Consider the following 22,160-nt stretch of genomic DNA (forward strand, 5'->3'; position numbering starts at 1 on the left):
CGATTTAGATTTTGGGAAAAACATTTTCTTACATAATTTTAAGTGATAAAAAAGATGGCACTATCAGATTTTGTCGTCATTTTTGTCAATTTCTAAGCTCGTTCCCGCGCACCGTGTAGATTTACTATAGCTAAAATTCTCTAAAGGAAATTAGTGGGAGAAGAAAGAGCAATGTTTTGGAAGACGATGGACCAATACACATTTGTCCAGGGTCTATTAGCATCAGTTGACTTTAAGAGGGTGAATAGTGCATTTATTTTTTTTCAAACTGAAGGATACACTTATTCTCATAGAGATTTTTTAAATAATTTTCGTTTGGTGAAAAATGTCTGACTCAGGTAATTTTATTAATTGTTTAATATATTTTATATTTTAATTTATATATTTTATTATTTATAATATATATGTGATAAATTTTATTTTAAAAAAGTTATTAAAATTTTATTTATTAGTTTAAATAAAAAATTTTTAATTTGTTTGCAATTTAAGAAATTGATATTCATGATTTTTAAAAAATATTTTATAAATTATTTTATAATTATTATTTTTTATAATGAGTATTCAAAGTAAAAAATCTTTTTATTTTAAGCCGATTTAATAAATAAAAATATTTTTTATGTCTTATTTTTTATAATTTATTATTTTTAAGAAAAATTGGTTTATGATTAATAATAAATTATAAAAAAATCTGTTTATTTTAAATGTTAATTATATGAAAATGTATAAAATAATTTTAAATTAATTTTCTAAAAAATTTATTTAAATAATATTAAAATAAAATTATTTAATTTTTTTTTAATTTGTTTATTTTTTATAATTTTAAAAATTTAATAATCATTTGTAAGAATTTATGATATTTATTATGATTTTTATTATAAAAATAAATTTTTTAATAATTAATTTTAATAATTTTTAAAAAAATTATATTTTTAAAAATGATAAAATTTAATTTTTTTAAATAATATAATAAAAAAATTAAAATAAAAAATTATTTTATTATAAAAAAATATTATTAATTTTTTTGTTTTTAAATTATTTTATTAATACACTGAAAAAATTTTGGTACACCGATTGTACTGGTTAGTTAAAAAATTTTTGTACTTTAAAAACGGACATCAGTTATCCCGGTTTGGTGCAACCTATGTCCCCTACAGTGTGTCTGATGTCCCATACGGCGCTTCTGACGCGCCAAATCAGGATGACAGTTGCCCTCAACCCATAGTACAACAGTTCTACCGTAGATTGCGCATCTGATGTACCAAAAATTTTTCCGTGTATATTTATAATAATTTATATTATCTTAAGACAATCTTGATCAAAAAATGATAATTTTGAAGAAGAGGAAGACATTTCCGATTTACCCTTTACGAGTAATGAAGAATTAAAGAGAATAAAAGATAGAGATGTTACAACGTAAGTATTTCTATTATATTTTATTTATATTATTTTAAATAATTGTAATTTATTTTAAATATTTTTTTTTAATTTTTGTTTAGCATTTTGATTGGAATTGTTGATGCTATCGAAGATCCAAGATTAGTTGGTGAATTTGGAAAGCAAAAGAAAAGATGGAGATTTTTTATAAGTAGGATTCAAATTGTTGTATGGAAAAAAAATGGAAAAATTTCAAGGGAAAATTATGTTGGATTACACAGGTTTACAGTAAAATTGTCACTCGAACAAAACATATTTTTTTCGATTAATATGTGTTTTTTGTGTAAGAAAATTATATTTTAAATTTTTTTCCCTCGTGCAATTTTTTTATATCAGCAAATTATGCATTTTCCAGGTATGACGTCACTTAAAGTCACCGTTAGAGAAAGCAGTTAATCCAAATGTAAAAAATAAATCACCATTTGAAAGATAATTAAATTACCTTTCAAACCATTAGTCAACCAATAAAATCCATTCAAAATTGTCAGTGTTTCAGTCGATCAAAGTTCAAATTTCAAGCAAATTTTAATGATTTTTAGACATTCGACTAACTTTCGCTAATTTTTTCAAAGTCAAACAATCAAAAAAAGGCAAGTTTTAAATTTTTTATTAATAATATATTTAATAACGAAACTTTTAAGCCTTTATAGACCTCGATCGGATAAGAAATGACAATTCTACACTACATTTTATTAAACAAAGTACTTTTTCACTTTTAATATATTTTCAAGTGATTTCGATCTATATCAGTTTTGTATAAAATTAAGTTAAGCGAAGCTCACTAACATGAGTACTCGGGGATTTTCGGGGTCCCTGATTACGAATTCGAGGTCAGTTTTTCAAAATTCAAAATGGCGTATCCAATATAGCGGACAAAATTTTAATAATTAGAAATGAATTTTGAAAAACAGACCTCAGATTCGTAATCAGCGACCACGAAAACCCCCCAGTACTCATTTTGGTGTGCTTTGCTTAACTTAGTTTTATACAAAACTGATATAGATCGAAATCACTTGAAAATATACTAAAAGTGAAAAAGTACTTTGTTCAATAAATGTAGTGTAGAATTGTCATTTTTTATCCGATCGAGGTCTATAAAGGCTTAAAAGTTTCGTTATTAAATATATTATTAATAAAAAATTTAAAACTTGCCATTTTTTAATTGTTTGACTTTGAAAAAATTAGCGAAAGGTAGTCGAATCTCTAAAAATCTTTAAAATTTGCTTGAAATTTGAACTTTGATCGACTGTAACTCTGACAATTTTGAATGGATTTTATTGGTTGACCAATGGTTTGAAAGGTAATTTAATTATCTTTCAAATAGTGATTTATTTTTTACATTTGGATTAACTGCTTTCTCTACCGGTAACTTTAAGTGACGTCACACCTGGCAAATGCATAATTTGCTGTTACAAAAAAATTGCACGAGGGAAAAATATTTAAAATATGATTTTCTTACTCAAAAAACACATATTAATCGAAAAAAAATGTTTTGTTCGAGTGACAAAAAAAAATTTGAAATTTGTAAACCTGTGTTATGTAAGAAATATTGTACTATTTTATTAAAATTTATATTTTATAAATATTTTTATATTATATTATTTTAAAATAATTTTTTTTGGAAGTTAATAAAATAATTGTAAAATTATATTTACTGGAGAATATTGATTGTTTGTTTTAATATTAATTATAATATATAATGTATTTATTATGTATTTATATTATTAATATTTATATATTATGTATTTATTATTATTATTAATTACCATTAAAGATAAATAAGAAATAAAAAAAATTGTATTATTTTTTTATTATTTTTTATAATATTGAATATGATTTATTTGTTAAATTTTATTTATTTACAGAAAATTATGATAGATGGAGGTTTTGCGAAAATCCAATTAAACAGAGAATGGAATATTGGAACTGCAGATTTTGAGTTTACTTTAAATAGTAGCAGTAAAATCACATGCATTCCATTAACATTGAATGGCGAGGTTGTTAAAAGAGAGATTACTTTGGTGAATTTTGGAGATCTTGCAAATTCTTATGGATTTATAAGTAATTATATTTTATTATTATTTTATAATTAATATTATAAATAATATATATATATATTTTAAATATTTAGAAATTAATATTAATTTTAATTTATATTAATTTCAGAAATTCAAGGATATTTAAGATCTCAATTCCAAAAAATTGATAAATTTAAGGAAGATATTTGTGATTTTTTGCTTGCATCGATTACTGATAGAGAATATTGTTTGGAAGTAAGAGTGCAAAATATTTCTGATTTTGAGAATTTGAAAAAATATAAAAGAGGAAATTCTTTGGAAATTTCAGGATATATGAGAACACGGAGGGGTAAATATAATTAAATGAATTGTTATTTATTTGTAATATTTAAAATAAATTTTTTAATTAATTAATTAATTAATCTTAAATTGAAAACAAAATTAAATATTTAAATTAAAATAAATTAAAAAAAATATTAATAAATTTTTAATTCCAGGCAACAAGAGTTATTTATCTGTTTCATCGGAAAAGCATATTTTGCAAATTAATTTGGAGAAAATGGCTTTGAGTAAAATTATAAGTGGAAATAAGTCAATTCAAAAAAGAAAAGCTGAAGATGATAATGAGATTTCTAAGAAATTGAATAAAACAATTTAAATATTAATTGAAGCTGATGATGACAATTTTAAAAATGGAGGATAATAATTTTAAGAATAAAATTTAAGGTTTTAAAAGTTAATTTTTTTAATAAAGTGTTAAAATAAAAATAAAATAAATAAATAATTATAAAATTTAATTTTTTTTATAAAAATGTTTCATTAAATGTAAAATAAATATATGTAATTTGAATAAAATATATTTTTAAATGTAATTGGTGTTAATTAATTTATTTTATATATAATAGATAGTTTAAAAATTTTTATTAATTAGGTAAAATTGATTTTATGATAATTATCATATAATTTATAATAAAAAATTTTTTTAAATTAAATTAATAAATAAATGAGTATATTTTATAAAAATATAAAAATTTGTTAAAATAAATTTAATGAGTAATATTAATATTAAATTTTTTTTAGGAAAATGTATTAATTTAATACATAAATATTATATTTAACTAGCAACTTTGTCGTCCGCAAGCGGCCGACTACGTTGCTAGTGTGCATTAACCATATTTTTTATTCATTTTCTTTCAAAAAAATTTAATATTAGAAATGTAAAAAAAAATTTCTTTATATTGGATCTACCACCCAAGTAGCACGGAATATTGCTTGAATGTCAAGCTGATATCAACCGGGAATATTTTTGTGACATTCTGGCTATATCATAATGTCCTCTTCACGGGGACATTCCTCAAGAATGTATCTATGTGACGGTCTTTCACACAAAAAATGTAACGCATTACAAAACTTACATTCTACATTTATTAAACCTAAATAATTCTGTGGAACTTTAGTTTCATCGAAATCTTCAAAAGACATTATTGCAACTCCTGCACTTTTTTTATTCCGATTATCGTTTTTACATGTCAAATTCTTTTCTTCACACATTCTTTTCATCTTCCGTTGCCGTAGAAAATTTTTCCTTCTTACATGACAAATTATTTTCTTGACGCAATTTCTTTTCATCTTGAGTTTCCATTGATATTTTCTTTTCCTACATGCCAAATTTTATCCTTGCATATTTTCTTTCCATCTTCAGTTTTTATAGATAATTTCTTTTTTTTGCGCTCTTTCTTTTTTATTTATGTTTTATTACGATTACGTTTTCTCAATCTCTCATTCTCCTGCCTTATTATTTTCTGCTCATATGTAACTTCGCGCCTTGCCTTCCTTTTTCTTCCCTTCTCTTTAAATTCTCGATTTATCTTTTTATCATTTTCTTTACTTAGAAAATTTTTCATTGTTAAATATTCATGTGGTGAAATTTTGTTCACAGTATTATAAGTTGTACGAATTATTTTCTTTTCACTAGTGTCATTTAGAGAATGTTTAATTTTTAAATCTTGTGTTAATAGAACTCTGTTAATATTATTACTGGAAATATAATTACTAAAAATATAATTTTTATGTTCCTGAGTTCAATTTATGAAAAGACGGTTCTAATCATTCTCTATTATCGAATTCCTATTGTGAGATGTTCTTACTGTCGGAAAATGAATTAAGCGAATATTTTTATTAAACATTGACTTAAAATGGTTTCTCATTTTGTTATTATCAGTTTCATAATTTACACGGTTTGGCATTACGTTAAATAATATAGATGTTGCAAATGCTATTGCATATACTTCACACTTAACACTACCAAAAGGTTGTTGATCAACAGCTTCAAAAACTATTGTTGGGTTAAAAGGGAACAATCTAATTAAATATTTTATTAGAGGCACATTTAAACACCCCTCATTAAGGCTATCAAAAATATGAAGCCTTACTCTATCGTAATAGACACAAATTCAGTGACCATAATTGTTATTACCGCTAAAAAGTATTTGAATGTATTTTTAATACCTTCTCTAATAAATTGGTTTTTTGTGAAGGTTAAATTTTTTTATATAAAACGTATTTCCCTCTTATTAGAAAATTAAATTCATATTAGAATCTTGAAGGTCTTTTCCTCTATACACTATTTACCTATGAGTTCATTGACTTTCTTTTTTAACACGTGTGGTATTCCTCCAAAACAAATTTTAATTCAGTTTTGACTTTGATGTTCGCATCGAAATGACGAAAATTGTCGCGTATCTAATTTTTTGTAGTGTTTTACTTTTTAATTTTTAACGATAATTTAAAAATGGATTCTAACTTTGACTAGTTGCAATGTAGTAATATTTTAAATATTCAGGTATTATTATTATTCCGTGTTTTAATTTATGTGTTTAATTTTGTGTATTTATTAATTTGGTGTTTTATTTAATAAATTAGCCTGAAAAAGATGGAAAACTAAACCATCGAAACGTCGCAACTTAACAAAATAACATAAATCTGTTTTATGTGTTTTTCTTTACCTTCCATTGATCGAATTTACTTCATGTCAAAATATACACTTGAAAGGGAATTTCTCATTCATTTTTAAAATACACTGAGTCTTGGATCTATTATGGACTCTTTCACCACGACAACACCAAGTTTTTTCAAACATATCAAATCTAAATTTGGAAAAAACATCGAAAAACTACTCAAAGATTGGACCAATACACAACGACGTTTGACGGTCTCTCTATCTAAGCGACAATTTTACTTAAGTTGTTGAAGTCATGACATTGTTCCACAACACATTTTCAATATCAGTAAGCGACTCAACCACTTGAATTTTTATAGTTCTTCATGTAAAAAAAATTTAACCTTCACAAAAAACCAATTTATTTTTAAATTATTCAAAATAGAAATAATAGACATACATTTTAATATTGAATTTTTGAATAAAAAACTTGAAAAAATCAAATATATTATTAACAATTCAACTCTTGATAACAATACCATTAAAAATTTCTTTGAATTTTCGCAAAAAAATTTTTTTCAATCCGTAAAAAACTCAAATCAAAATTTTTTAAAAAGTTTAATCTTATTTTATTCAAAACTAGTCCAATCTGTCAAAGGTCTGATAAAAAAATCTTACTAACGAAATCTTACCAAAAGACGTGGTTGATATTATTTCACTAGGACCTAATCACAGCTTTAACAGTGGTTTACCTAAAAATAATGTTTTTGAAATTATAACAAAATTAGAAACTACAATTAACAGTCTTGAAATCAAAAATGACATAAAGAACCAAATTAGAGACAAAATCACACACCATTTCTTTACTAATTTAAATAAAGTTCCACATGTAATTAAAGAGGATCAGGACATTGCAAAAAAGTTAAAATTACTAAAGGATACTTAAAACAAAATCCAGACATAATGTTCACTGTAGCCAATAAGGGTAATTCTACAGTTTGGCTTTATAAATCTGTTTACTATAAAAAAGTAAATGATCTCCTTTCTGATTCATCAACATATACTAGACTTACGAAAAACCCATTGTCTGATCTTAAAGAGAATACTTCAAAAATTCTTAAAAAGTTAAATGACAATGATTTTCTTCAATATAAATACCATAATAATCAATTAACTTTAACAGATACAGTTTTACCAAAGTTTTACTGCCTTCCAAAAATCCATAAAGAAGATGTTCCTTTTCGTCCAATAGTTTCTCTTATAAATAGCCCAACTCATTTTTCAGCAAAAGTTTTGTATAATGAACTGAAAAACAACATTAAAGTCCCAAATTCTCATATTAACAATAGTTTCGATCTTATTGAAAAACTTGATAAATTAACTATTCCTGACTATTATGTTCTAATGTCTCTTGATGTAAAATCATTGTTTACTAAAATTCCTCTCAGTTTAGTCATTGAAGGCCTTGAACGGAGAATTACATCTTTGTCAAATTGTAAAATGCCTTTCTCCGAAATAGAAAAATGTACAAAATTTATTTTTAATAAAACGTTTTTTGTTTTTGATAAAAAATACTATAAACAAATTGATGGCACTCCTATGGGTTCTCCCATTTCACCACTTTTCGCCGATATTGTAATGGATGATTTGGAATGTGATTGTCTTAACATCTTAAAATCTCAATATAATTGTATTCCATTATTTTACTATAGATATGTTGATGACACGATCATTTGCGTTCATAAGAACCATATCGACTTGGTCATCAACATTTTTAATTCTTACAATAATAACTTACAGTTTACTCATGAATTACAAATGGATAATAAAATTAATTTTCTAGATATTACTTTAAATGTTAAAAACAATAAATTAATAAATAACTGGTACCAAAAACCAACATCTTCAGGTAGAATTATCAATTACTTCTCAAATCATCCAATTCAACAAAAAATCAACATTGTATACAATATCGTTGACAGAGCAATTCTTCTTTCTCACCATTCGTTTCGTAAGGACAACTTATCAAAAGTAGAAACAATTTTGATAAATAACGATTACCCCCCTCTTTTTTATAAAAAATATATTAAAATCCGTTTAAACAAAATTAAATTTAAAAATAAAGACTCGAATTCCAAAAAAACACGATCCCTGGTTTATAAACAAATCCCTAAAATTTGTTTACCGTTTAACAATTCTGATTTTGCTCAGTTGTCAAAAATTATTAAACCACATAACATTCATCCTATTCCGATTGTTAATAAAAATCTAAAATCTGTAACAAAACTCGGTAAAGATAAAACCGAAAAGTGTCAAGAAACGAATGTTGTTTACAAATTTAATTGTAAGAGTTGCCCTGCAAATTATATTGGCCAAACAAAACGTTCATTGAATACACGTATCAATGAACATAAAAATAATAAAAACGATAAATCTGTGGTTCGTGCACATCAACTAAATTTTGATCATGACTTGGATTGGAAGAATACCATTATACTTGATCGTGAAAAAAATTATAAAAAACGCTCTATTTCCAAAATGATACATATTTTAAGTAACGATTCTACAATTAATAAGAAAGAAGATATTTGTTTTCTTAATAAAACGTATTTCTCTCTTATTAGAAAATTAAATTCATAATAGAATCTTGAAGGTCTTTTCCTCTATACACTATTTACCTATGAGTTCATTGACTTCCTTTTTTAACACGTGTGGTATTCCTTCAAAACAAATTTTAATTCAGTTTTGACTTGATGTTCGCATCGAAATGACGAAAATTGTCGCGTATCTAATTTTTTGTAGTGTTTTACTTTTTAATTTTTAACGATAATTTAAAAATGGATTCTAACATTGACTAGTTGCAATGTAGTAATATTTTAAATATTGAGGTATTATTATTATTTTGTGTTTTAATTTATGTGTTTAATTTTGTGTTTTATTTAATAAATTAGCCTGAAAAAGATGGAAAACTAAACCATCGAAACGTCGCAACTTAACAAAATAACATAAATCTGTTTTATGTGTTTTTCTTTACCTTCCATTGATCGAATTTACTTCATATCAAAATATACACTTGGAAGGGAATTTCTCATTCATATTTCGTTTAATTTTATTTTTGATTCATGAAAATCTAAATATCTTTAACTCTTTGCTCACTCTCTCTAATATAACCAATTTTGCCTTTTATTAAATATAACCAATTTTGTCTTTAATTCAATACAACTAATTTTACCTTTTATTTAATATAACCAATTTTTCCTTTAATTCAATACAACTATTTTTACCTTTTACTAAATATAACCAATTTTTCCTTTAATTCAATATAACCAATTTTTACTTTAATCTAATATAACCAATTTTGCCTTTTATCCAATAAAACTACCAAATATCCAAAAGAATGAGAGAATTATGTGTAACTACTGATCAGCCAATAAGTGCAAAAAGGACACTCTTATATGAGTAATCAGTAGTTTATTATACATAACATATATACGTATTTATACCTGTATTAAGACCCCGGAACAAATACAACAAAAAACCAGCCATTGGACAATAGAACCTTTGTTAATGAGGATTAACTCTGAGGACCCAAGTAATAATTTCTTTTTTTACATTTATTATATAGAAAAATAAAGATGTACCAACCCTTGACCAATAGAACCTTTGTTAATGAAGATTAACTCTGAGTACATAATGGCTAAGTTCCCAAATGCGCCACTGGACAAGTGCGCCACCGGACAAATCACCCACCGACAAAATTAGTGTTGCATGTCAATCCAATAATTGTTCGATATCGATTGCATATGCTTGAATATTGATACATTTTATCAAGCCAAGAAGCGTAATTTTCTTTTGTTTATGATTGACTTTGATCGTTCGAATGTAAATTCGAAATCTCGATCAAACATATATTTTTTATTATAATAATAAAATACCTCTTTTTCATCGATTTTTTAAAATAAAAAAGGAAGTTATTTGTGAAAAGTAAAATGGCAGAAGATACGAAAAAAACCGAAAGCAGGAAAAGAATACATGATCAGATAGATTTAGATGATGAGCAAGCAAAAGAAGCGTCTCAAAAATATTTTATAAAAATGTTTCAATTTGAATGTCAAATTTTACATACTTTTTTTCTAATTTACTATTTTTATTAGTTTACAAATTTTAGTTTGATCAAATATTTAACTAATTTTATTGACAATTATTAAAATTATTAAAATGAAAAATCCTTGACCATCAGAAAACACAAGAACAGATTGGAAAATGATTCTGTAAAATATCTTATGTGCTTGAATTGGTGGATGAGTTGTTCTCTAAAAGACCAAATTAAAGCTTCCCTTAAGGCTTAAATTTTTTTACGAAAATTGTGTTTTATTTGTTGATTTTAATAAATATGAATAGTTTTATTAATCCCTACATATTTTTGTACGTAATATGTTAAATATTACTTCGTTGAATAAGGAAAAAATAATAAATTATTTAATTTATATGATTTTTTATTTATTTTAATGAGAAAAGAATATTTTAAAAATTATATATATAATTTTTAAAAAATTACAATATTTAAATTATACTAATAGTGATTGTTTTTAAGAGAAATTTTGGACAATAGAAATTTCAATTGCTTAAAAAATTTAAATAGGTTAGATAATAATAATAGTAGTAATCACTCGAAATATTTTTAATTTTTTCAATAAAAACTTTATATTTAATTACGATTGATAGAAAAAATATTATTTACAATAACTTAGGTTATTAACAGTTCTGTATAATTTTTAAATAAATAATGAGCGTATACTATGTGCTTGACGCATCAAAAATGCACTTTAAATGTGAAATGTAGGCACAAAATATTTATGATGTACATAATATTTATGTATACTGTTTATTTTAGATGGGGTTACATTCTTCTGATGTCAATTTATTATTTGAATTGAATAAACAATTTCATAAACTATATTTTATTAAAGAATTTTATAAAAAAATTTATAGTTTATATATAAAAAATTCATTGAAATCTTCACTGCATTTCTGTATATACATAGGTTAAGTTAAAACGGAATCAAGCAAATCTCGATCGATTTACTTAACGGGAAGCTTGTCTCTATGACACGAACCAATCAATATATTGAATAAAATTAAACAATAACCTTTCTTGAGATCGTTAATTTCTCGATTGTTTTGGTTGACATGCAACACTACCGTTATTTAATGCAAAACATATATATTTACAAAGTATGAAGCAGAATATTATTATTGAAATTATTTAATAATAGGTGTCCCACTGTTTAACACAAACCTTCCAAACAAGAAAAATGTGTCAAGTTCCAAAAACTTGAAATTTTTCTATTTAATCACAATATAATTTAAATAGAATATATGCATTATGTAAAATACAAAAAAAGTGTCCAAAAATATATAAAATTGACATATTAATATGTCTTTGAAAAAAAAGTGTCCCACTGTTTGTCACTCTCCCCTATATACATATATACAGATACATATATGAATATTTTTTTTAATTTTTAAAACAGAAAGGAAGAAGATTAAGATTTTAGACGATGATGTTCTTATGCCATTTTCAATCGTCTAGATAGAGAAAGGCAATGTTAAACAAAGAAGTACTTACGTTATATACCTTGGTGTAAGAAAGAAAGGTATGCGTTACCTATTCAGTTTTATACTTTCTTTATAGCTCTTTCACGTAATAAAGAGAGAAAGAAATAATTACCTGGGTCCTTAGAGTTATTAATTAATACTCTTTAACAGATTACAGGTCAAGCGAACCCTCATTTGCAAAATAAAGATATATCTTTCTCTCTCCATAACTTGTTCTTTTCTCTGTCACCGAAAACCCAGCAGGGGTCCGGACGGAATGAATGAATACCAAGATTATTATAGTTAACTAGCAACTTTGTCGTCCGCAAGCGGCCGACTACGTTGCTAGTGTGCATTAACCATATTTTTTATTCATTTTTTTTTCAAAAAAATTTAATATTAGAAATGTAAAGAAAATTTATTTATATTGGATCTACCACCCAAGTAGCAAGGAATATTGCTCGAATGTCAAGCTGATATCAAGCGGCAATATTTTTGTGACATTCAGGCGATATCATAATGTCCTCTTCACGGGGACATTCCTCGGTGATGTACCTATATGATCTATGTGACGGTCTTTCACACAAAAAATGTAACGCATTACAAAACTTACATTCTACATTTATTAAACCTGAATAATTCTGTGGAACTTTACTTTCATTGAAATCTTTAAAAGACATTATTGCAACTCCTGCAGTTTTTTATTCAAATTATTGTTTTTACATGCCAAATTCTTTTCTTGACGCACTTTCTTTTCATCTTGAGTTTCCATTGATATTTTTCTTTTCCTACATGCCAAATTTTTATCCTTGCGTATTTTCTTTCCATCTTCAGTTTTTATAGATAATTTCTTTTTTTGCATGTCAAATTTTTTTTGCGCTCTTTCTTTTTTATTTCTGTTTTATTACGATTACGTTTTCTCAATCTCTCATTCTCCTGTCTTATTATTTACTGCTCATATGTAACTTCGCGCCTTGCCTTCCTTTTTCTTCCCTTCTCTTTAATTGCTCGATTTATCTTTTTATCATTTTCTTTACTCAGAAAAGTTTTCATTGTTAAATATTCATGTGGTAAAATTTTGTTCACAGTATTATAAGTTGTACGAATTATTTTCTTTTCACTAGTGTCATTTAAAGAATGTTTAATTTTTAACTCTTGTGTTAATAGAACTCTATTAATATTATTACTGTGCAAAGTATTAAAAACAGAACAAGAGTTTAAAATATAATTTTTATGTTCCTAAGTTCAATTTATGAAAAGACGGTTCTAATTATTCTCTATTATCGAATTCCTATTGTGAGACGTTCTTACTGCCAGAAGATGATTTAAGCGATTATTTTCAAACATTGACTTAAGATGGTTTCTCATTTTGTTATTATGAGTTTCATAATTTACACGGTTTGGCATTACGTTAAATAATACAGATGTTGCAAATGCTATTGCATATACTCCACACTAAACACTACCAAAAAGTTGTTGATTAACAGCTTCAAAAACTACTGTTGGTTTAAAAGGGAACAATCTAATTAAACATTTTATTTGATGCACATTTAAACACCCCCTATTAAGGCTATCAAAAATATAAAGCCTTACTCTATCGTAATAAACATAAATTCAGTAACCATAATTGTTATTACCGCTAAAAAGTATTTGAATATGTTTATCACCTTCTCTAATTGGGACAATAAAATCAAGCATTTGTACATACAAAGTACTTTGCACATTGAAAAATGAATTGGAATCTTTTCTTAATAATTCTTCAAATTTGTGCATATGCATGTAATTTAATAATAATTTATTTCTATTTTCAATAATTTTTAAATCTTTATCACTTAAAATAACATACTCTTTTATGTTGGCCATAGTATACTTCGTTTAATTTTATTTTTGATTGATGAAAATCTAAATATCTTTAACCGTTTTGCTCACTCTTTCTAATATAACCAATTTATCCTTTTATTAAATATAACCAATTTTGTCTTTAATTCAATACAACCGATTTTACCTTTTATTAAAAATAAGCAATTTTTCCTTTAATTAAATACAATTAATTTTACCTTTTACTAAATATAACCAATTTTCCCTTTAATCCAATATAACCAATTTTTACTTTAATCCAATAAAACTACCAAATATCCAAAAGAATGAGAGAACTATGTGTAACTATGAATCAGTAACTACTGATCAGCCAATAAGTGCAAAAAGGACACTCTTATATGAGTAGTCAGTAGTTCATTACAAATAACATATATACACTACCGTCCGAAATTGTGCGAACTCTGCTTTTTCAACAACTATAAAACTGATCAAATCTTCAAAAATATTAAAACTAAAAATTTTTCCTCTTTATTTTATTAAAGTTAATAAAATTCTGAAAGAAATGATACCTTGACAAAGAGAATATGTTAATTTTTCAATTAGATATCTAAGAAAAACCCAATTTTCAATGTTTTTACTATTTTTTTTATTTCTCTGGCAAAAATTAATATTTTTAAACGTTCTTAGGCTCATTGAAATCGTATTTTGTTATGCAATTCAAATTATATAACACAATTCATGTACACATTCTTCCCTAGCGTATGCAAACCGTGAAAGTTGGCTCATAAAATGTCGAAAAATTGTGATTAATATTTATATGACAAAAAATAATCAGTAAAATGTATAAATCTTAAATTTACTTACATAAATCAGAGAAGTTTAGAATGATATATTTACTTGATTTTTAAACATTATATTTTATTGTAGAATTAAATTTAAATTTTTTGACATTTTATGAGCCAACTTTGACGGTTTGCATACGCTAGGGAAGAATGTGTACATGAATTGTTTTATTTAATTTGAATTGCATAACAAAATACGATTTCAATGAGCCTAAGAACGTTTAAAAATATTAATTTTTGCCAGAGAAATAAAAAAAATAGTAAAAACATTGAAAATTGGGTTTTTCTTAGATATCTAATTGAAAAATTGACATATTCTCTTTGTCAAGGTGTCATTTCTTTCAGAATTTTATTAACTAATAAAATAAAGAGGAAAAAATTTCAGTTTTAATATTTTTGAAGATTTGAACAGTTTTATAGTTGTTGAAAAAGCAGAGTTCGCACAATTTCGGACGGTAGTGTACGTATTTATACCTGTATTAAAACCCAGGAACAAATACCACAAAAAAACCAACCATTGGACAATAGAACCTTTGTTAATGGGGATTAACTCTGAGGACCCAGGTAATAATTTCTTTTTTCACATTTATTATATAGAAAAATAAAGATGTACCAACCCTTGGCCAATAGAACCTTTGTTAAGGAAGATTAACTCTGAGTACATAATGAAATGTACAGTAGGTTTACATTGACATCGGCACGTCCGACGTCTCGAAATTTTTTCCGTGTATTATCACAAGGAAATATAAAGATAAAAGTCAAAAACTGAAGAGGTAATGTATATCTTTCTTTCTCACATCAAGGAATATAACATATAATTTTCATTTAAGATTGCATTTCTCTATCTAGAGGATTCAAAATAACATAAGAATATCTTCGCCTAAAAATCTTACTCTACTTTCTTTCTGTTTTAAAAATAAAAAAAATATGTATATACCAGTATTAGACTCTCAGAACAATTACCACAAACAATACCAATCCTTGGACAATAGAGCCTTTGTTAATGAAAATTAATTCTGAGGGGCCAGGTAATAATTTTTAAATTTTTTATTAAAATTTTCTGGGGCTCTAATATAGGTAGGGGAGAGTGATATACAGTGGGACAGTTTAAACAGTAGGTCACTTTAATTTTCTGAAAAACTACTAAAGAAACTCGACCAAAATTTAAATGTATAACCATGTTTATGACAACACACTATCTATACGCATGCGCATTTATACTTACACAGCGACTAAAAATGTGATTTTTTTATGTTAAAAAACATTAAAAAATTCAAAATTTATAATTATTACAATTATTGTTCGGCAACATTTGAAAAATAACACTTGATAAGAGAACGACTATTCAAATTTTCCTCCAAATTGTTTTTATGTTATGACCAAATTATGACGTATAATCAGCAGTACTGTAAACGTAAAAAAAAATAATAACAATTTTTTATATGAAACTTGACATCGTATTATAAAAATGTAAAATATTATTAAAATATAAGTGTTTTGCAACATTTGTTAACGTTATTTAATGCCAAACATATATATTTATAAAGTATGAAGCAAAATATTATTATTGAAACAAATATTCATTATTTAATAAATAGGTGTCCCACTGTTTAACACAAACCTTGAATACAAGAAAAATGTATCAAGTTCCAAAAACTTGAAATTTTTCTATTTAATCACAATATAATTTAAATAGAATATATAATTATGTGGGAAAGAGTTCAAACTTTATGGTAATACCAAAAAGTGGACAAAAATATATAAAATTGAAAAAAAGTGATCTTATGCCATTTTGAATTGTCTAGATAGAGAAACGCAATGTTAAACGAAGAAGTACTTATGTTATATTCCTTGGTGTATGAAAGAAAGGTATGCGTTACCTATTCAGTTTTAGACTTTCTTTATAGTTTTTCACGTGATAAAGGGAGAAAGAAATTATTACTTGGGTCCTCAGAGTTATTAATTAATCCTCTTTAAAAGATTGCAGGTCAAGCGAACCCTTATTTGCAAAATAAAGATATATCTTTCTCTCTCCATAACTTGTTCTTTTCTCTGTCACCGAAAACCCAGCAGGGGTCCGGACGGAATGAATGAATGAATGAATGAATGAATACCAAGATTATTATAGTTAATTTTTAAATAAAATAATAATTAATATTTTTAATATTGAATAATGAAATGATGAATTTTTGAAAAATTATAATTAAAAAATTTTTATATTGATAAATTTTGATTGTTAATTTATTATTATTAAAAATTATATATTTCATTTTTTTTAAATTTATTTAATAATATTTATATATTTTTTGATTTAATTAAATTAAAATTTATATTTTCGTTTTATAAATGATAAACGATAAACGCAGATGGCGCGCGCTTTAGCGCGCGCATTTTTTATCTAGTACAGTAAAAATATAACGAATCTCATAGGAATTGATTATCATAGCGTTGTCTAGGAAAAACCTTGAATTTTTACGAAAAATCCCTAAAAATAACTATGTAGCACACAATACTGACGAAGACAGTTCACATTTAGTATACATGCGTATTTTTGCGTGGAGATTACAGGAAAAATATAGCGAGCACGATGGATTTTTTGAATAATAAAAGAAGAAAATTTTATCTTAAGGTATTAAAATTTATACATTTTTACGTATTTTTACGTGTAGATTACAAAAAAATATAGCGTGAACGATTGGAGTTGATTATCATAGCGTTTTCAAGGAAAAACTGATAATTTTCGATAAGAATCATGAATTTTTCTCAAAAAACGAAGAAAATTTTATCTAAAGGGCTTCAAATTTATAAATTTTTACGTATTTCTATGTGTAGATTCCAAAAAAGAACGATTAAAGTTGATTATCATAGCGTTTTCAAGAAAAAACTGATAATTTTTTATCTATGTGTCTATCTGTGTGTTTTCATGCTCACATTACAGGAAAAATTAAGCAAAATTGGAATTCTTCTATATGCCTTTACACCTTAACCCCCTCAAATTTTAGGTGTAACGGTACGGAACCCTCGGTCCGATTTTCTTTCTTGGTGGGACTCTCAAGTCTCATAAGAATAATCAATTATTTTAAAATTTTTATTTAATTATAACAATGTTTCACAAAATCCAAAGCATAAAATAGACAAATGAACATCTTAGAAAAAATATATCTCAAGTGTAAAACATGCCTGCTTGGCACTAGAGGGTTAAACTCAATGGAGAAAAATAAAGTATGGTCAATAGTTGATCGCCCAAAACTAGGAAAGAATATTAAGAGACCAAATATTATCGATTCAAAAAGGGTCTTTAAACGAAAAAACGACAGTTCAGGGTCGATTAAACTCAAAGCAAGATTGGTAATTCATGGATTTAAAATATACAAATACATATGACTTGAAAGAAACCTATGCACCAGTTTCTAGACTGATACTTGTGAAAACAGTTTTGGCATTAATAAATCACCGAGACGTGAAAAACTTCAATTCTGGGCGTACGAAGAATATATTCCCAATAAGGAATATCTGAGAATATTTCGGAATACTTGAGAATACTTGAGAATACTTGAGAATCGGTGAAATAATAAAAATATATTTGAATATACGGGAATATAAAAGAGAATATCGAAGAATATGCTTGAATATAAGGGAATATGTTTGAAAATACAAGAATATTTGGTAATATTTCGAAAATTATAGAAATAATTAGTATTATCTATCAGTCTTAGTTGAAAAATTGAGTGAAGGCAAGTGAATTTCTGTTATAGGAGTCATAAGGAATAAGAAAAAATTTTTGTATGATTTTTGAGTCTGTTTTTTTCCAAATGCGAGACAAAATACTGAAATAAAAAAATTTCAATTGGCTTAACTATTATGTATCTAGGGGAGTATACTCAGGGTTGGACACCGTTTTGGTGTCTAAAATTAAAAAAGTTCTGTACATGTAAAAAAAAGTCTCGTCAGGGTTGGACATTATACTCAGGGATGGACACTTTGAGAAAATCGAAGCGAATTGTGGGTAAAAAATTTGAATAACATTTATAACGTTACTGAAAACGTTTTTTATCTTTATCTTTTCATTTTTACATTATTATTATTTATAACGTTACTGAAAACGTTTTTTAGGTTTATTTTTTATTTTTAACGTTATTATTATTTTTCTAATATCTTTGGCAGAATATGTGCTGTGTGTATGTGCAGATGTGTGTGAGTCAATGTTTATTTGTATATTTATTTATAAATTGTGTCAAATTCATAATTAACAAAGTGTCCAACCCTAGGTAGAAGTAACATTTTCGAATTGTGCTAACCAAAACCAGACATGTTTAGCGAATCGATTTTACACTTCATTTTTTTTCAATCATGAACCCACAATACATGCAATAAACTTACCTTGCCGATTTATTGTTTCCTTTATTTATTTTTTGTTTAATCACATCGCTTACAAAACTTTTTTCGTTCCTAGAAATGCACCGACGTCATAGCAGACGCTACTTTTGATCCTCTTAAAATGTAATGGCACAAAAAGTTAGGTTTCACTACGAGAAGCTTCGCCACGTCCGTGCATAGATGGCGCTAGTGGTCTTATTTTAAGAAAATCGAAGTGTCCAACCCTGAGTACATTCCCCTACTACAAATTTTTTTCAATTGTTTTCATCCCTTAATACAGTAATATACTTAAGGAAACTTTTTTCTTAAACCTTTCTTGGAAACTATGCTGTCCCCATTTACCCAAATTTAATGAAATTTTCTAAATCTTGGGATAAATGGGGACAGTTAGTTTCATGCGTTTAATGGTTATCTAAATTTTTTTCTGTTGCATAAAATTAAGGTGCTTGTACACCTCACAAATTCTGGCTGAATTCTGGATTTGTAACAGTTTTCTAAGTAAGAATTATTGATTCCCTGGTGGATTCGATTTGCGTAATGTCTACTTAACTAAGTGGACTTTAGGTAGACATTAGGTAAACATGTAAAAAAACGTATAAAAAAGCTATTAATCGACTTATTATGATAAAAAAAAGTTGATAAAAGGGTAAATGAATGTTTATAGAGTAAATTCGTAAAAAATTTTTAATTAATAAAGCATTAAATAATTAATAATGAATGGAAATGTGCGCGAGGTACCTGATCAGTTCAGCTGTACAATTATTTTCGTGCTATTTTCATGAAAAGAATGTTTGAATATTTTTTGGTTTTTTTTTATATATATTATTTAATTTAATCGGTGGGAATATATATCTTCGAACAAGTTTATTCATATAATTATGATCGAACTTCACTAAGTTCGTTTAATCAATAATTATATTTCATTTCCTTGTTCGAAGATATAACATATTCGTAGATGTTTAGAGTTTATGATTTGTTACGAAACTCTTTATTAACTTAATTTAAAGTTTTTGTTAACATGCTAATAAAATTTCTTTATATTTAGTCAGGTACCTCTTTTACTTAAGAATTTAAACGTTTTACTTAACTTAAGTTAGGTACTAAGTCGAAGTATTAAAAATGGTAATAATAAAACTGAACTGAAAATAGTAATAAAAAAAGAACCGAAGAATGATTAGTTTGAAAGGACAGCAGTAGCGAAATTATCTTTGGTTTTCTTAACCGGCCTCATAAAATTTTGCGAAAGTGGACGAGCGCTCGGACCAGCCTGCTGCTTCCTTCATAGAATTTATGTCTATGCCTGCCTGTGAAGCCTTTGATGTGGAGGCATGTCTGGTGCTGTGGGATGCTGTCCTTGTCTGTTAGATTTCACATTATCGATCTTGATGAGTGAGATGGACTGGATCCTAAACGCCGATCCAAGGGCTAGGAGCATGGTCAGTTTTAGCGATAGATCTCGTAGTTCCAATGATTCTGTTGGATTCCATTCTGCCAGTTTGTCCAAAACGGTGCTGACGTCCCAGGTGAAATTGTATTTCGGACAGGGGGGCCGTAGCTTAAAGATGTCCCTGAAAAATCTTTGAAGTAATAGGCTATCGGAATGGTTCTGATTGTTGATTAAAGCGATAGCGGATCGCATGGTATTAAGGGTGCTGTAAGAAGCATCCTCTGAAAATTTCTTGGTAAGGCATTTTAATATTACCTTCTCGTCCGCTGAGTATGGGTTGTTGTTGTTTTCTACGCTGAAGGACCACCAATATTTTAGCGATGAATTGTACTGTTTAATTGAGCTGTCGGTGAGCGAGGCAGTCATCACTGCGATTATTTCCTCCTCCAATCCCTTTTCCTGCAAGGTTTTCTGAAAACAATTCCGCACACCAGGGAAAGGCTGGCCGAGAGTGGGTGAGTCCGTGTTCTGCAAGGTGAAAGAAGAAGATTAGATCCAGGAGGAAATGTTATCGTGTTTGAGACGAGAAGTTTTCGAAAAATTGGAAACCAGGGTTGTACCGACCATTCGTACTATTACCTCGGTAGAGCCTTCGTCCCTGACTTTTTTAAAATTCTATTGATTAGGTAGAATGGAGGGAACGCGTACCAAAATTCGTCTCTCCAATTGACTGTCATGGAATTAATTGCGTAAACTTCCGGGTCTCTTTCCCATGAGCAATATTTGGGACATTTCGCGTTGACGTGACGCGAAAAAGTCGATGGAAGGATTCCCGAATTTTTTGATGATTTTTTGAAAGGCGTAATCACTTAGTTCCCATTCGGTGTCTAAATTGAAAATCCTAGAACCCTCGTCTGCTGGGTTTTCCTTTGAAGCCACATATTCTGCGAATATCCAGATGTCCCTGTCTATACACCATTCCCAAATGAGCTTCGCAGTCTCATTTAAGTACTGGTGTTTGGTGCCTCCCATTTTATTAATGTAGGCCAAAGCAGTGACATTGTCTATTCGAAGCAATATTTGTTTGTTGACTTTGTTGGTCGCGAAACATTTCAGGGCTAAAAAAGCTACTTTTAATTCCAAAATATTTATAGGCATATCGCGTTCCGAATTGTTCCAGAGGCCGTTTGCGCTCAATTCGCCACATGTTGCTCCCCAACCGATGCCGGACGCGTCGGAAAAAAACTCTAAATCGAATGAGAAAGATCGGATTTTGTTTTTTGCCACCATTCTACTTCTCTCATTGCACCTGCTGATAAATAAATAATTTTATTTAAATTATTTGCGTGCGTTCTAAGGGCTTCGATTTTAATCTTTTCGAGCTCTTTGTAATAAAGCCAACTGTACGCGATTACGGGGCATGCGGCTACCAATACTCCGATTAATTCGATTAAATTCTGCAATTTAATTTTTTTGTTTTTCAAGATAGTAAGTAGAGTATTATTGATTTTAACTTTCTTGTCGTGTGGGAGCTCTATCGTCATGTCGTTCGAGTCTACGATCATGCCGAGGAATTTACAATTTACCGATTGCTAAATCTAAATCCTTGCTATGTAAATTAGAGGAAAGTTCATTTATTTGAAATACTTCATGTTCAAGGTTAATAACGTAACCTTGTACTGCTGTGAGGGTAAATCGATCCTGTGTGATCGTTTCCCAATTTTTTGCAAAGTATTTTAACCTAGCAG

The 22,160-nt window shown here is 27.0% G+C and overlaps 1 protein-coding gene across 1 annotated transcript; it reads left to right on the forward strand.

Moving 5' to 3' along the window:
• Nucleotides 1-3,218: 3,218 nt before the first annotated feature.
• On the forward strand, nucleotides 3,219-4,144 carry LOC127283880 (uncharacterized). The gene is made up of 3 exons (XM_051308990.1): nucleotides 3,219-3,495; nucleotides 3,601-3,801; nucleotides 3,950-4,144. Exons 1-3 carry the CDS (start codon nucleotides 3,267-3,269, stop codon nucleotides 4,108-4,110), a joined length of 591 nt encoding a protein of 196 aa, XP_051164947.1. The 5' UTR covers nucleotides 3,219-3,266; the 3' UTR covers nucleotides 4,111-4,144.
• The last annotated feature ends 18,016 nt before the right edge of the window (nucleotides 4,145-22,160 follow it).

The sequence above is a fragment of the Leptopilina boulardi genome, unplaced genomic scaffold (genome assembly GCF_019393585.1).
Source record: "Leptopilina boulardi isolate dan_hultmark-lab unplaced genomic scaffold, ZJU_Lbou_2.1 LbouV2_314, whole genome shotgun sequence".
Lineage (NCBI taxonomy): Eukaryota > Metazoa > Arthropoda > Insecta > Hymenoptera > Figitidae > Leptopilina > Leptopilina boulardi.

What these genes read in the sequence shown, in the direction of transcription:
- LOC127283880 (XM_051308990.1), top strand. Translation starts at nt 3,267, where the DNA reads ATGATTTATTTGTTAAATTTTATTTATTTACAGAAAATTATGATAGAT. An exon ending in AAATTCTTATGGATTTATAA is followed by an intron (nt 3,496 to 3,600) that starts GTAATTATATTT and finishes TATTAATTTCAG; the next exon opens with AAATTCAAGGATATTTAAGA. An exon ending in ATATATGAGAACACGGAGGG is followed by an intron (nt 3,802 to 3,949) that starts GTAAATATAATT and finishes TTTTAATTCCAG; the next exon opens with GCAACAAGAGTTATTTATCT.